The sequence below is a fragment of the Chrysoperla carnea genome, chromosome 1, assembly GCF_905475395.1.
Source record: "Chrysoperla carnea chromosome 1, inChrCarn1.1, whole genome shotgun sequence".
Classification (NCBI taxonomy): domain Eukaryota; kingdom Metazoa; phylum Arthropoda; class Insecta; order Neuroptera; family Chrysopidae; genus Chrysoperla; species Chrysoperla carnea.
The window spans coordinates 139,348,664-139,364,646 of NC_058337.1; the positions used below are offsets into that span (position 1 = coordinate 139,348,664).

The following is a 15,983-nucleotide window of genomic DNA, read 5'->3' on the forward strand; positions in this document are numbered from 1 at the left end:
AAGTTTTTTTATATTATTGATATTAAACTTTAAATTTAAATAAATATAGACATCATATACAAATTAGGATAAAATACGCTGCAAAAAATTACTAGATTTTGTGGTCAAAAAATTAAAGCATGATTCCTTAGTAAAAATAATAATGACCGATAAAATAGCGGCACAAGAATTTTTAGAATATTATTTACCTAAGGATTTTAAAAAACTGATAGATTTATCAAAAATAACTCTAGAACAAGAAAGCTATATTGAAGAGTCTCTAAGTAAAAAATACAGTGATATAGTTTATGGAATTGAAACGAAAGAATATGGCAAGGGATTTGTCTATATATTAATTGAAGCACAATCAACTGTGGATTATTGGACTGCTCTAAGATTATGGAAATATACTTTGCTCTTATCTGAACGGCATAAAGAAAAAAGGAATAAATTGCCGTTAGTATATAACTTAGTTATTTATAATGGTAAGCAAGTTTATAACGCTCCTCGGAATTTATGGGATTTTACTAATAGCGTAATGGCAAAAAAACTAATGATGGAAGATTATCAGCTAGTAGACTTACAAGCCATGTCAGATAATGAAATCGTTAAGAAAAAGCACATCGGAATGTTAGAATATATACTTAAACATATATATGAAGGGGTTGTTGAAAGATGACGAGTAAAAGGTTATAATGAGAAGTAGGTTAGTAAAGCCGATTCCAAATCACTTTTCCATAAGATTTAACATGGAGAAAAATTGTGATTTACTTCCGGTGTAGTATAGAAATAATATGAATATGTTTGTGGATTTAAGATGGAGAAAAATTTTGATTTACTTCCGGTGTAGTATAGAAATAATATGAATATGTTTGTGGTTAGAAGCTGATAAGGAATAGAGCTGGCCCGGAAGTGAAAAATCTTGAAGATGGCATACAAAAACGCATGTATGGCATCGTAAAATGCAGAGAATTGAAATTGAAAAACATGAAAAAAAAGAATGTAAAGTTAGTGGTTAAAAAATAGACAGATAGGATATTGTGGTAGATTTGTGAAACCGCAAAAAGTGGATGGATGATGATAGGAAGGAAGACGTATTGTGGTTAATTAGTGAAAACCGGATTTTTGGCGGTAAAAAGACAATAACAGGAAAGAAGATAGTATGTGTGTGTGTGGTGAGGAAAAAGGGGAATATTTTTTGTTGTGATGAAAAAATAAAAAAAAAAATGAGCGGGAAAAAAGAATGACGTGCGCGGACGCCCGAGGCGGGGGTATGCGGTCGACGGTCGACGGTCGACGGCTGGCGGTTAGCGATAAGATATTTTTTGTTGTATAAATAGATGGTTCTAGAATTGCAAAGAGGCAGATGCGAAAATAAAAAATGGAGAGTGAGAATTCTGAAAATAGATCAAGATATATTGTGTTCTTGCCGTGGTATTTAACATCATGCTTTAGTAGTGTGTTTGATAGTCCAAAAGATTTTAAAGAGTTTTACATTACTTCACATTGGATTGTTAATTGTGGTGTATTACAACTTCGGAGAAAAGAAATTATTGATATACTTGAAAGAGTATTTCGTTTGGTAGAGGAATTGATTGATATAATACCAGATGGTGATACATTAAATGGATGGTGGGAATTGGAGAAAAAAATTTTTGAATTAAATTTAGTTGGTGATGAGTATTTTGATGGTGAATTATCGACAGAATTAGTTGATTTTTTACAAGAGTGGAAAGAAGATGCAGAGGTTTTTAACCATAGTGGGGAAGATTTTAATTTTATCTAAAAATAAGTAGAATAAAGAATAATTTTATAAATATGGTGGTAATATCAATAAATAAAGCATTGTCATCATTTTCTGATGGTGATGAAAGTATAAAAATAATTGAAAGACCCCAAATTAAGTATCCAGAGTATGTAACATTAGAATCACGTTTAAGAACATATAAAAGTTGGAATTATCCTATAAAAGTAGAAGAACTAGCTGCAGCAGGATTTTTTTATGTGGGACTTGAAGATAGAACTAAATGCTTTTACTGCGGCTTAGGCTTATATTGTTGGGCTGTAAATGATATAGCATGGGAACAACATGCTCGATGGTATAGTCCATGTGCTTATGTTCGTATAAATAAAGGAGATGAATTTATACAAGATGTTTGTAGCAGAATGAAAGCATTGTTGAATAGAGAGGATGCAATAAAATTATTACAATATTATATGGAAAAGGATAAAAATTAGGTACAAAAAATGATGAATGATATAGAGTTGAGCAGATTGATGATAAAGAATATGCGACAAGTTGTAAATATTTTAAAAAATCATCCAAATAACATTGAAAAATGGTTGAAACATTGTCAATTAAATGTACGTTATTTACAAAAGTGTATCAAAAACAGTAATTGCTTAGGATCAAAAAAACATTTGGAATCATGTAGATTTTATACCATGACACTGACAGTTTGATTTATGAATTTAAAACTGATGATATTTATGATGTAATGAAGCGATATATTAACAATTTTGATACAAGCAATTATAATATCAATAATGATTACAACATGCCATTATGTAATAAACGCATTCCAGGATTAATGAAAGATGAGTTTGGTGGTGAAATAATTAGAGAGTTTATTGGATTAAGAGCCAAAATGTATACAATCAAGACTCAAAATGAATATATAGTGAAAAAAGTAAAGGGAATTAAAAAAAGTGTTGTTAAAAATAAAATAACTTTCGAAGATTATTATAACTGTTTAAACTCATCTATAAATTTAGACATAACTCAAAACCTTATAAGATCTTTTAAGCATATACTTTACAGTGTTACAGAACATAAAGTGGCTTTATGTGGAAAAGATGATAAACGGTGTTTAATAGATAATTCTAGTGATACTTATGCATGGGGACATTTTAGGTTAAAGGAATAAAAATTAATATTACTAAATATATTTTGTTTTAAATTTATTGTAAATATAACAATAATAATAATAATAATAACAATAAATTTTCTTAAATAATTTCATTTTTATTTATCCATGAATTATGGTCCTTCGAAAATCCGAGCCATTTCACGAACACCTTATCTTGCTTCCTTTTCAAAACTCTCTCCACCAAGTAAATGTTTGGATTCTTCACTTTTTGTAATTCTAATTCATAAAATCCACCAAGAATGTCTACACCTTTATAGTCAGAAAGAAGGTAAGTTACAGGATTCGTATTTTGAATTTTTCTAATTTTAAATATTTCGCTAGTCCATGATGGTAAGTAGCCTTTCGTAAATAATGATTTAAATTTTGAAATACGAACAAAATCATTAATTTTATATTTTGGATTAGCAGCAATTTTTATATTATTATAAACAGTTGACAAGAACATTTTTTCATTTTTATCATTGACTTCACTAGGTTTTATTTTAATCTTACGATGTTTTCGATTATTGTATTCGGTTAATAATTTTGGTATAAGTTTTATCCATTTATATGAACCATTCAAACTAAATTGTTTCCACATTTGTTCTTTGATTGTTCGATTAAATCGTTCAATAATTGATGCTTTCAAAATACTGAATGTTGAATAATGATTAATATTGAATTTTTCCATAAGATGATTAAATTTTGAATTAAAAAATTCTTTTCCATCATCAGTTTGTAAATTTTTTGGTATGCGACCATGTTCAAAAATTTTAGTTATCGCTTTACAAACCTCTTCAGCCGTTTTATTTTTAATTGGTACAGCCCACGCATATTTTGAAAATGTATCAATAATTGTAAGTAAATATTTGATACATATCCATTGATGATATTTTCATCGTTTTGAATCAATACATATTTTCTTTATTTTCCAAAATTTTTTGCTAAATTTGCATATTAATTTATAAATCAAAATTAATCTTTGACATACTGATTAAAATTTTCCTCTTTAATTAAGGAGTTATCAATAATAAAATAACAAAATTTGCTAATTATTTTTTTATTTTATTTTATTACATATAAAAAATACAATTATAATAACAATAAATTTGGACAGTAATACATCATTTCCTTAAATAATAAATATACAAAATCACCCCATGTTTCTCCAATAGTTTCTATCGAATATTGAAGTTCATCAAGTGTACATGGTTTTTTATTAATCATACGACATGTAAAAACATTAAGTTTAAAAATAATTGATTTTATATCTATTTTTACATAATATTCTACTATGATTGATATAATATCACTTATTCCATACAATTCCATGATGGTTTCCAGTTTTAAAATTATTTTATCATTTAGTATCAGAATTTTTTGTTATTTACTTTACACAGTTTTAACAATATTTCATTAACATTAAAATATACAATATCATCACTACATACATGATTGTTTAATAAATATACCATAATATAAGGTTTGAGCTCTATGAATAAAAACCATTCTCTTGGTGACATAAATATTTTATACTTTCGAGATGAAATCACAATTTTTGTTTCCAATGTTGTTGCTGAAGCTTCCATTCCAACAGAAATTTTTCTTACAGGATTTAAGTGATGTATTCTTTCCAATATCATATTGTTGGATTCCAATTATTGTATTTTCTTTACTTTTTTGTTACTACTCTAATTACCACTTTGATATTTAAAAAAAATGTCTAAACAAATTCCAAATCCCACGAATTATAAGCATTTTTCCCTTTTACAATCATAAAAATATCATTGCCGGACGTTTTAATTTCGTCAATATCAGACGGCTTTAGCTTTTGATATCTGTTTGGTAAAAACAACAACACATTCTCCAATTCCACAACCCATTTTTGCCCATGTTTTGTTTTAAAGGACTGAATATCATATACCAAGTGCGGCTTATTCAACTCTATATCTTCATACTTTCCAAATTCTTTATATACACTAAAATTCCTAAACATTTAATTAGAGATAACTGCAATTTATTAGTATTATTCAAACAGGATGATTTAAATTTAAAACACATTTTTTCCAATCACGTGACCCCTGATTTATCATTTGAGACTTTTAAAGACATGTGCGCAGAATGTTGGAAAGAAAAATATGGTTTTGTAGTTATTGATAAAGATAGTGACATTAATATGGGTCGCTATCGAAAAGGATTTGATAATTTTATTATAATATAATTAAAGTGCATGTCTTCAATCGAACAGCATTCAGTTATAAACTGTTGAACACAACAGACCTATTAAACAACTGAAACTTTAAAAATATGTTATAATCACAAGGGACTTGTTCATCAACATAACAGGCTTGTTCATTAACATAACAGACTTGTTCATTAACATAACAGACTTGTTTATCAACATAACAGATCTTATTAAAAACGTGTTCAGAATGGATGAAGAGCTAACGAAAAATATTATTAAATCTGCAAAGGCTATACGTAAAAAATACAAGCAAATAAAAACAGGTCAAATTGAATCTGACATTGTGTTGGAAAAAAATTTGAAGCCTTTAACTGAACCTTTGAAAGAAATTGTTGCTGAAATTAAACAAAAACTAATAAAAAGTGAAATGTTAACGCCTAAATTAGAAACAAACAAAAGTGAAACACCAGAAACATTTATTAAGGAAAGTCCATTATTTTTACCATCTGATGAAGAAGAAGTTTTCACCACAACACCTACACGTCCTGAATCAGCGCAAATTTCAGCGAGACGATTATTATCTGAACCAAAAGGACGTGAAGAAATTGAAAATTTTTTTTCACATGGATTTCACTTTGGAGATTTAGCTGGCGAATATCTTAAACGCACACTAACTGCTGCTAATACTATTGATAATACATATGGTCCCCACTTTGACAATGATAAATGGTACATAGGTAACTCTGAGTTCAAAATTAATGGAAATGATTTTGAAATTAACGATACAAAGTATAATGGTACACGTGGTTTGTATGAGTTATTATTTATGAAAATACCAGATAATGATTTGTATACAGAGAATGATTTAAATAAATATGGATATATTTTGCGAACTACTAATGCCCATAAACGTCAATATGACATTAACAAACAGATAAATGCTAACAAAAGTTATAAATATACTCACATTATTAGTAAATTATTTCCAACCATGCATCAAAAACGTGTACAATCTACCTCTATTACTAAACCATTGATGAGCAGGAAAAGAATTAAAACCACTGAAGGTATGGGCTTAATGCAAGTAACTGATAACATCAATCACACTTATTGGGATAATCCAAATGAGCTAGTAAATAGGCTTCGATTACTCATTGCATCACAAGAAGCGGGCAATACAAGTCATAATAATGAAATTATATCAATAATTGAAGAGATGAAAGAGGCCAAAATTATATTATAAATACCCAATACATGAAAGGAATGTAATAATTATAATTATGAGTGTTGATAAGTTTGGTCGATCAAATAAGCGTACCTTGCAGGATCTGCATGGTTTTCATTTAACTGCAAACGGAGATTATGATTTAAAAAACAAAAGAATTACAAATTTAAACAATCCTCAGCATGATAATGATGCTATAAATAAACTGTATTTGGAAACTGCATTAAAAACACTTGAATTGAATAGTGACACAGTACTTGAGATAGATAAAATTAGTAAAAGTATAGATGAAATTTCTAAAGTGATCTTAAAATTAAATCCAAATTTAAGCAATAATGTAGAAAAGTGTTTGAAAGACGTTACATTAATAAAAAATAAAATTAGTGATCTAACCGTTAAAATAAATAATTCATCAAATCTAACAGATAAATTTCAAAAATATATTGATTTTATTTTCGTTCATCTAAAGATTGATAAAACTAAAATCTAAAAAATCAATTATGAGTAAACAACAAATTTTAAACGAATTACATAAACCAGCGCGTAGAAATTTTAAACGAAGGTGGGTAGTTATAAAAGGATTAGATGACTTATGGCAAGCCGATCTTGTTGAAATGGGTCGACATGCACAAGAAAATAAAGGATATAAATATTTATTAACTGTTATCGATACATTTTCAAAATATGCATGGGCGGTGCCAATAAAAAATAAAACAGCAGATGAAGTTTGTACTGCAATGATGACAATTTTTAAAGATGGCCGTCTGCCAACCAATTTACAAACAGACGATGGGACGGAATTTTTTAATACAAAATTTCGAAAGTTAATGAATAAATATAACATGGTGTCCTGAAAATAATATAGATATTTCTACAGGAAACTTTAATTTTTGTGTGCCATTAAAAATGCTACTGGGATTTGCAGAGGATTATAAAAAAATTATTGTCAAAGCAAAACATGAATTAATATTAATTCGTGCTCGTAATGATAATGATGCAATTATTTCAGCAACTGATTCTGTAAACTTCAATATTACTAAACTACAATGGAGAGTTGCACATATACAAATTCAAGATGAGCATAAATTAGCATTGCATAAATTCATTAATAGTGGTCGATCGATTCAAATGAGTTTTAGAAGTTGGAACATGTATGAGTATCCAGTTTTACCTACTACTACACATCATATTTGGACTGTTAAAACATCATCACAATTAGAAAAACCAAGATATGTTATCTTTGCTTTTCAAAATAATCGTAGAAATGATAAAACTAAAAATGCGAGTGAATTTGATCATGGAAATTTGTCAGATATAAAAGTATATTTAAACTCAGAATCATTCCCTTATGATGATTTGAATATTGATTTCAACAAAAACAAATTTGCATTACTGTATGATATGTATGCTAGATTCCAACAATCATATTATGCAACTCAAAATCAACCATTATTAACACCTAAAGAGTTTAAGAATAAAGCACCTATTATTGTACTGGATTGTTCTTTTCAAGTTGAAGACATAAAGACAGGACCTGTTGATCTCAAAATAGAGTTCAAAACCGCATCGAATATTTCATCAAATACCACAGCATATTGTTTAATTTTACATGATCGAATAATTGATTATAATCCATTGACTAATGAAGTAAAAAAGCTTTAATTAACTTTGTATAATAAATAATTTATCAATAAAAGTAATAAAACATATCAAATTGTATTTTTTATTTAATATGTCTTAAAACATATCTTCCAAAAATGTAACATAAATTGAAGTATCTTGTTTGAATGTGTTTAAGGAAAAAATGTAGGTAAACGCTAATGGTTTGCTTCTGGATGATTGATGATGATTGCTAACTATTGCTTAGAAAAATAAAAACTTCGAGTTGGATTCGAACCAACAACCTTCTTTTCAACAGTTGTTTTCTTATTTAGTAAATAACTGTTGAAAAGTGCTTCAACCATTTAAGCTACCGAAGCTTTAAATTATTAAATTAAATTTAAAGTATACATGAAAATTTGATTCGAATTAGTAGTTTAATTGCTACGAAATGCTGTTAATAATTTACAAATTGTTACATATTTTGCATATATTTTTTTAAATATTGATTAAGTTATGATGACAACATTTATATCTATCAAACCACAAAAAATAATTTTTTTCCTTATATATATGATGTGTATATAAAGCAATTGATTTTACTACATTTCATCACATTTTTTACAAATTTTTTGAAAGTGTTAAATATTTTAAACAGTGTAACGCAAAAATGGATAGTTTACAGGTATTTTTAAAAAATAAAAAAACAAACGATATTTTATTTAAAAATAATATACCATTGATTCCATCATTATATACTATGCAACCATGTAAAAATAATAAAAAATTTATACAAAAATTAATTGAAGAGACAATTGAAGAGACAATTGAAGAGTGCATAGGTCATAATGGTAATTTATTGCAATATTTACAACAAATTTTTCCATTGGCTGCAATGGAAAAAATAGATGATATTGTACCATTGTTGATGCAGACAAAAAGATTTGAGATGTTTGATGTACAGACATACAAAATGGTATTCAAAAAATACTGCTCATTTTCCACATGGGAAATAAGTAGTGATTCGAATAATAGTGAAGATGATGATGGATTCAATTAAAGGTAACAATCATACAACAAAATAATAATAATCATAAAAATTTTATTTTTTAATAATATTGCAGATAATACAAATGTTTAAGTGTCCAGTATGCTATGATTATTTTACTGGACCAATATATGGATGTGATGAAAATGATCATGCAGTTTGTAGTACATGCGTTCCACAACTACAACAAAATATGTGTCCAATTTGTCGTTGTAGAATCACATCAACAAAAAGAAACTTGACGATGGAACGTATGTATGATATACAAATCGTTTGTCCAAACGATATCTGTAAACAAACCATAAAAATTAGAGACCTACATAATCATATTTGTTTAAGTATTGATGATAGGGAAGCTGTTGTAATGAGGTATTGTTGTGTGGACGAATGTTATTGGGAGTTCACCAACATACCTGCATTCATACAGCATTTACAAAAAATACATAATAATTGTAATATTATACATACTGCTACAAATAATCTTAACATAATTGTAAATGTAAATGTTACTACCTTGGAACATGATTATTTGATGTTATTAAATATTTTATCAAATTATTTTGTTTTAAAATGTGAGGAATTCGCAGATTCTTATGAATTTCTAATTATTCCAGTAAATATTAAAAGTAATTACTGCTTTAAATTGGAATTTCATGTGGAAGAACAATCGATTATTCATAATTTTTGTGTAAGACCTGGTCATACACGAAAAATATCAATACCGAAATGTATGTTATATAGTTATATAGGAAACAATCATTTAGTGTTTAATATATGTTTATGGGAAAAATTATAAAAAAAATGTTACTTACTTCATAGTTCTTATTTAATAAAATTATGTGTTTTTATTTAACAATGTTGTATTCATCTAAAATATCCAACTCATTATTAATCAATAATTTCCAATAGTTAATTCTATCCAATATTTCCCATTTTATCTCCCCAACAAATACATATCCATTGTTGATATTTTCATCGTTTTGAATCCATACAGAACCATTCTCATAATTAATTGATATGAAATTATAATTATCAGCATAATTAATATCACATAGTTTCTCTATTTCATTATTTAATATAAACAATAAATCGGAGTTAAGTTTTATAAAATTTTGAATATGCTGATTTAAATATTGTTGCAAATTAATGGTATCACGTTTACGTCGTTCTATGATTTCAACATTTTCGGTACTTACGTAATCATTTTCTACACTGTCTTTTGACTTTAACATTTTAACCAATTTATTAAGCGAATTTAATTGATCATTTACATTTTTATTTGTATATGAAGTGAAAAAGTCTGAATTAATTTTTTTTAAATTATTTGAATCACTATCGTTGTCTGTATCATTTTTCAAATTGTAATAATTATTGTAAATCTTTTTTACCGTACCATAATTTGAAAGAGCTTGAATCTCTGAATTGAAGATATTTTGTTGCTGAGGACTTACGTTATCCAACAACGCGTTAACAGTTATGTTACTAGTATTTAAAAAAAAAAAATAAAATAGAGGAAAACCCATTTTAAAATAGTTAATTGTTATGTTAACCATTTTTGATTTAATATTTATTATTTGTAAACGTTTAATTATTTTTCCCAGTATTTAAATAGGATGAAAATATTTATTAAATTAACCTTTGGTATGCTTTAGTTGCAAATTTTAATCAATACATATTTTCTTTATTTTCCAAAATTTTTTGCTAAATTTGCATATTAATTTATAAATCAAATTAATCTTTGACATACTGATTAAAATTTTCCTCTTTAATTAAGGAGTTATCAATAATAAAATAACAAAATTTGCTAATTATTTTTTTATTTTATTTTATTACATATGAAAAATACAATTATAATAACAATAAATTTGGACAGTAATACATCATTTCCTTAAATAATAAATATACAAAATCACCCCATGTTTCTCCAATAGTTTCTATCGAATATTGAAGTTCATCAAGTGTACATGGTTTTTTATTAATCATACGACATGTAAAAACATTAAGTTTAAAAATAATTGATTTTATATCTATTTTTACATAATATTCTACTATGATTGATATAATATCACTTATTCCATACAATTCCATGATGGTTTCCAGTTTTAAAATTATTTTATCATTTAGTATCAGAATTTTTTGTTATTTACTTTACACAGTTTTAACAATATTTCATTAACATTAAAATATACAATATCATCACTACATACATGATTGTTTAATAAATATACCATAATATAAGGTTTGAGCTCTATGAATAAAAACCATTCTCTTGGTGACATAAATATTTTATACTTTCGAGATGAAATCACAATTTTTGTTTCCAATGTTGTTGCTGAAGCTTCCATTCCAACAGAAATTTTTCTTACAGGATTTAAGTGATGTATTCTTTCCAATATCATATTGTTGGATTCCAATTATTGTATTTTCTTTACTTTTTTGTTACTACTCTAATTACCACTTTGATATTTAAAAAAAATGTCTAAACAAATTCCAAATCCCACGAATTATAAGCATTTTTCCCTTTTACAATCATAAAAATATCATTGCCGGACGTTTTAATTTCGTCAATATCAGACGGCTTTAGCTTTTGATATCTGTTTGGTAAAAACAACAACACATTCTCCAATTCCACAACCCATTTTTGCCCATGTTTTGTTTTAAAGGACTGAATATCATATACCAAGTGCGGCTTATTCAACTCTATATCTTCATACTTTCCAAATTCTTTATAAATGTCACAAGCGTTAATAACATCAGCCATTGTAAATACTTTAATCAAAAATAAAAAATTCTAATTCAAAAACAAATTTCAACACAATAATAATAAAAAAACATTTCTGAACCAACTATTTATACCAAAAAAAAAAAACACACATGCTCATCATATCACTAACCATCAACCATCATCCACAAAATCCCTGCCCATCCTGCAGTGTGCGCACAAAAAAGTCTTTCTTTGTCTTTGTGGTTTTATACAAATTATTCAATATGTGCTTTTCGCTAACCGCCAGCCGTCGACCGTCGACCGTCGACCGCATACCCCCGCCTCGGGCGTCCGCGCACGTCATTCTTTTTTCCAGTTTGATTTTTTTTTATTTTTCATCACAACAAAAAATATTCCCCTTTTTCCTCACCACACACACATACTATCTTCTTTCCTGTTATTGTCTTTTTACCGCCAAAAATGCGGTTTTCACTAATTAACCACAATACGTCTTCCTTCCTATCATCATCCATCCACTTTTTGCGGTTTCACAAATCTACCACAATATCCTATCTGTCTATTTTTTAACCACTAACTTTACATTCTTTTTTTTCATGTTTTTCAATTTCAATTCTCTGCTTTTTACGATGCCATACATGCGTTTTTGTATGCCATCTTCAAGATTTTTCACTTCCGGGCCAGCTCTATTCCTTATCAGCTTCTAACCACAAACATATTCATATTATTTCTATACTACACCGGAAGTTAATCACAATTTTTCTCCATGTTATATCCACAAACATATTCATATTATTTCTATACTACACCGGAAGTAAATCACAATTTTTCTCCATGTTAAATCTTATGGAAAAGTGATTTGGAATCGGCTTTACTAACCTACTATGAGATAAAAAATAAATAAGTAAGGAATGTCAGAGCATCAAATAACAATGGTCAGTTTAGATGAATTAGTTAGCCCCGATCACCAATATCGTAAATTTAAAAGTTTATTTAAGTTTAAAACAGTTGAAAGAGAGTTATTAGCGATAGAATCTGAGGCTAATTATAAAGGTTACGAGATATTGCGGTTATTTAAATGTTTACTTTTACAATTGATGTAAGACTTATCTGACCTGGAATTAGAACGTTATTTAGCTGATAGTAATGCTGGTAAATGGTTTTGTGATTTTGCTCTTACAGAGAAGACGCCAGATTATAGTGTGTTTAGTAAAATACGTAAAAAAATAGGCACTATCTTACTATCTAAAATATTTGCAAAACTCAGAGAGCAATTACGATTCCAAGGTTATATGAGTGAAGTATTTACATTTGTAGATGCCTCTCATTTAATCTCAAAAGCTAGCCTTTGGGAAGAACGTGATGAATTGAGGAAACAAAAATATGACAGGCTAAATAACGAGACTTTGGCTAAAGTTGCGAATGATCAATTACTACCGTCTAAAGCCGGTAGTTTGGTTTACGCTTGCAAAGCAGATTAAAAGCGTAAACGCTAAAACTCTGATATTCTTAATTTTCATCTTTTTTATGATATTCTTCTTGTTGCTCTATATACTTCTGTACTGCTTCTGAATTCACATTACCAACTGTAACAACAAAATACCCTCTAGCCCAAAGATGTTGACCCCAATATCGCTTACGAAGTAGTTCAAATTCCTGTAGCAATTTACGACTACTCTTTCCTTTAATATATTGTAACACCTTAGATATTGAGATACTCGGTGGAACTGATACTAATATATGTACATGATCAGGACTTATGCTGCCACTAATTATATCTATGTAATTAGCTGCACATATTTCCTGAATTACTTCCCTTGCTCTACTTGCTATTTGCCCAGTTAAAACTCTATACCTGTACTTTGTACAAAACACTATATGATACTTTAAATCATAAAAGCTATGAGACCCTCTCCTATATTCCATCTCTTCCTCTAGTAACCTATTAGATAGATTATACTAAAGTGTTCGCCTAAAGGCGAGGGTGTTAACCCTATCCCACTTAACTACCCGTTAGTGCAGCAAGATAAAGGCACAGGGCTTGTTATGTGCTGCACTTTCGGTGATCAAACAGATATTATTTGGTGGAAAACGCATAATCTGCCTTTGAATACTATTATTACCAAAAAAGGTACGATAGATTTCCCTCATGAGATCGGAATAGACGGCTTAAAAATAAAAGAAGCAAGAAGCAAGATAATAGATATTTTAAAAGAGCAAGAATTGCTTGTTAAGCAAGAAGAGATTACCCAAACTGTTAAATGTGCTGAGCGTTCAGGTGCACCTCTTGAAGTACTAACTGTGCCACAATGGTTTGTTAAAACTATATCGCATAAAGATGAGCTATTAAAAAGAGCAAACGAACTAAATTGGCATCCTAAAAATATGAAGATTCGTTTAGACAACTGGATTAATGCCATATCTTGGGACAGGTGTATAAGCAGGCAGCGTTATTTTGGCGTGCCATTTCCTGTTTGGTATTCTAAAAGAATCGGCGAAGAGGGTAAAATTTTATATGCCGCTATCTCGCAGTTACCTGTTGATCCTTTAAAGGATTTGCCTATTGGCTATAGCAAAGATGAAGTAGAGCCTGACTTAGACGTTATGGATACTTGGGCAACTAGCTCTGTTTCGCCGCAACTTTCAACATGGGGTATTTCTGATGAGTTTGCCGTGAATAAGGATAGGCATAATAACTTATTCCCAATGGATTTAAGACCTCAAGCACATGAGATTATTAGAACTTGGGCATTCTATACTATCTTAAAAGCTCATCTACATCAAAATACTCTACCATGGAAAAATATTATGGTAAGTGGTTGGTGTTTGGCTGAAGATCGTAGTAAAATGTCTAAATCCAAAGGAAATGTATTAGTACTGGAAAAATTGCTAGAGCAATACGGTTCTGATGTTATACGTTATTGGTCTGCTAATTCGAAATTAGGAGCTGACACTGCCTATTCAGATGCCGTAATGAAAAATGGTAAAAGGCTTGTTAATAAGCTGTGGAATGCTGCTAAATTTGTCTCGCAACATTTTGATAAATTATCTGATGAAGACAAAAAAGCAAATCTTATATATGTGAAAGAAAAAATTGCTCATGAATTCGATCAGTGGATAATTAATAAATTAGTAGAGCTAGTAAACAATGCAACAAACGAGTTGCAAAATTATGAATATGCTAACGCTATGCATTTAACGGAAAAATTTTTCTGGTCAGTATTTTGTGATAATTATTTAGAAATCAGTAAAACACGTGCTTATGATGAAGAAAATAAAAACCCTAGCGGACAATATAGTAGCATATTAACGCTTTATCACGTCATGCAAACCCTACTTAAACTATTTGCACCATTTATGCCACATATTACCGAGGAGTTGTATCAAATATTATATAGTGAAAATTTTATTCACATTAAAGGTAAGTGGATTAATTATGGTAATTTAAACTATAAAATAGATGCAACACAGCCAGAAGGTTTGCTTGAGATTTTAGATCATGTTAGAAAATTTAAAGCTGAAAAGAATCTATCCATAAAAGCAGAAGTACAATTGCTTGAAGTTAGCGGCATTGAATTATCCGAAGAATTGACATCAGATTTAAAAAATGTTACATCAGCAAAAGAAGTAAAATTTAAACCAACAAATGATGAAATTAAAGTCAGTATTCTCACCTAAAAATATTTTAGGCTCTATTCTTTTGCTTTTTGCTAGTATATTTTTTTATACTCACGTGCTTGAGCATGATTGGCGTTATAAAGTGCCAACCGATGAAGAAGTAAAAAAATATAGAATTAGTGAGAATACGGCTCTCTCACTCTATCAAATAATGAAAGATACTCATGAGTTGTTAACTAAGCACAATATTAATTATTGGATAGACGGAGGCACCTTGCTTGGAGCAGTTCGTCATCAAGGTATAATACCTTATGATGATGATCTTGATATTGGCATAATGCAGGAAGATGAGATAAGGCTACAACAAATATTTCCTGAGTTTCAAAAACTAGGCTATTCTATTTCTCATGATCTAGCTTATGCAATATGCCAAAATGGCTGTATTGATATTTATACTTTTCAAAAAGACCAAAATAAATTTATTCATTCTAACTTAAAAACACGCACTCAATATCCTAATGATTTCTTTTATGATCATGAATTATTGCCTTTAAAAAAATATAAATTTGGTGATATAGAAGTTTATGGTCCTTATAACCCAAAGGAAAATCTAGATAGATAATATCCTGAATGGGATAAATATGCGGTAATACATCATCCACACAATTTTCATTTGCTTTTTCTAGCAAATATCGAGA

The 15,983-nt window shown here is 28.6% G+C and overlaps 1 protein-coding gene across 1 annotated transcript; it reads left to right on the forward strand.

Annotated features, from left to right (window-relative positions):
* Window positions 1-14,271: 14,271 nt before the first annotated feature.
* On the forward strand, window positions 14,272-15,345 carry LOC123296405 (valine--tRNA ligase). The gene has a single exon (XM_044877873.1). The coding sequence runs from the start codon at window positions 14,272-14,274 to the stop codon at window positions 15,343-15,345; it is 1,074 nt and encodes a 357-aa protein (XP_044733808.1).
* The last annotated feature ends 638 nt before the right edge of the window (window positions 15,346-15,983 follow it).

Excerpts from the sequence above, each read along its gene's own strand:
- LOC123296405 (XM_044877873.1), top strand. The coding sequence starts at position 14,272 with ATGGATACTTGGGCAACTAGCTCTGTTTCGCCGCAACTTTCAACATGG.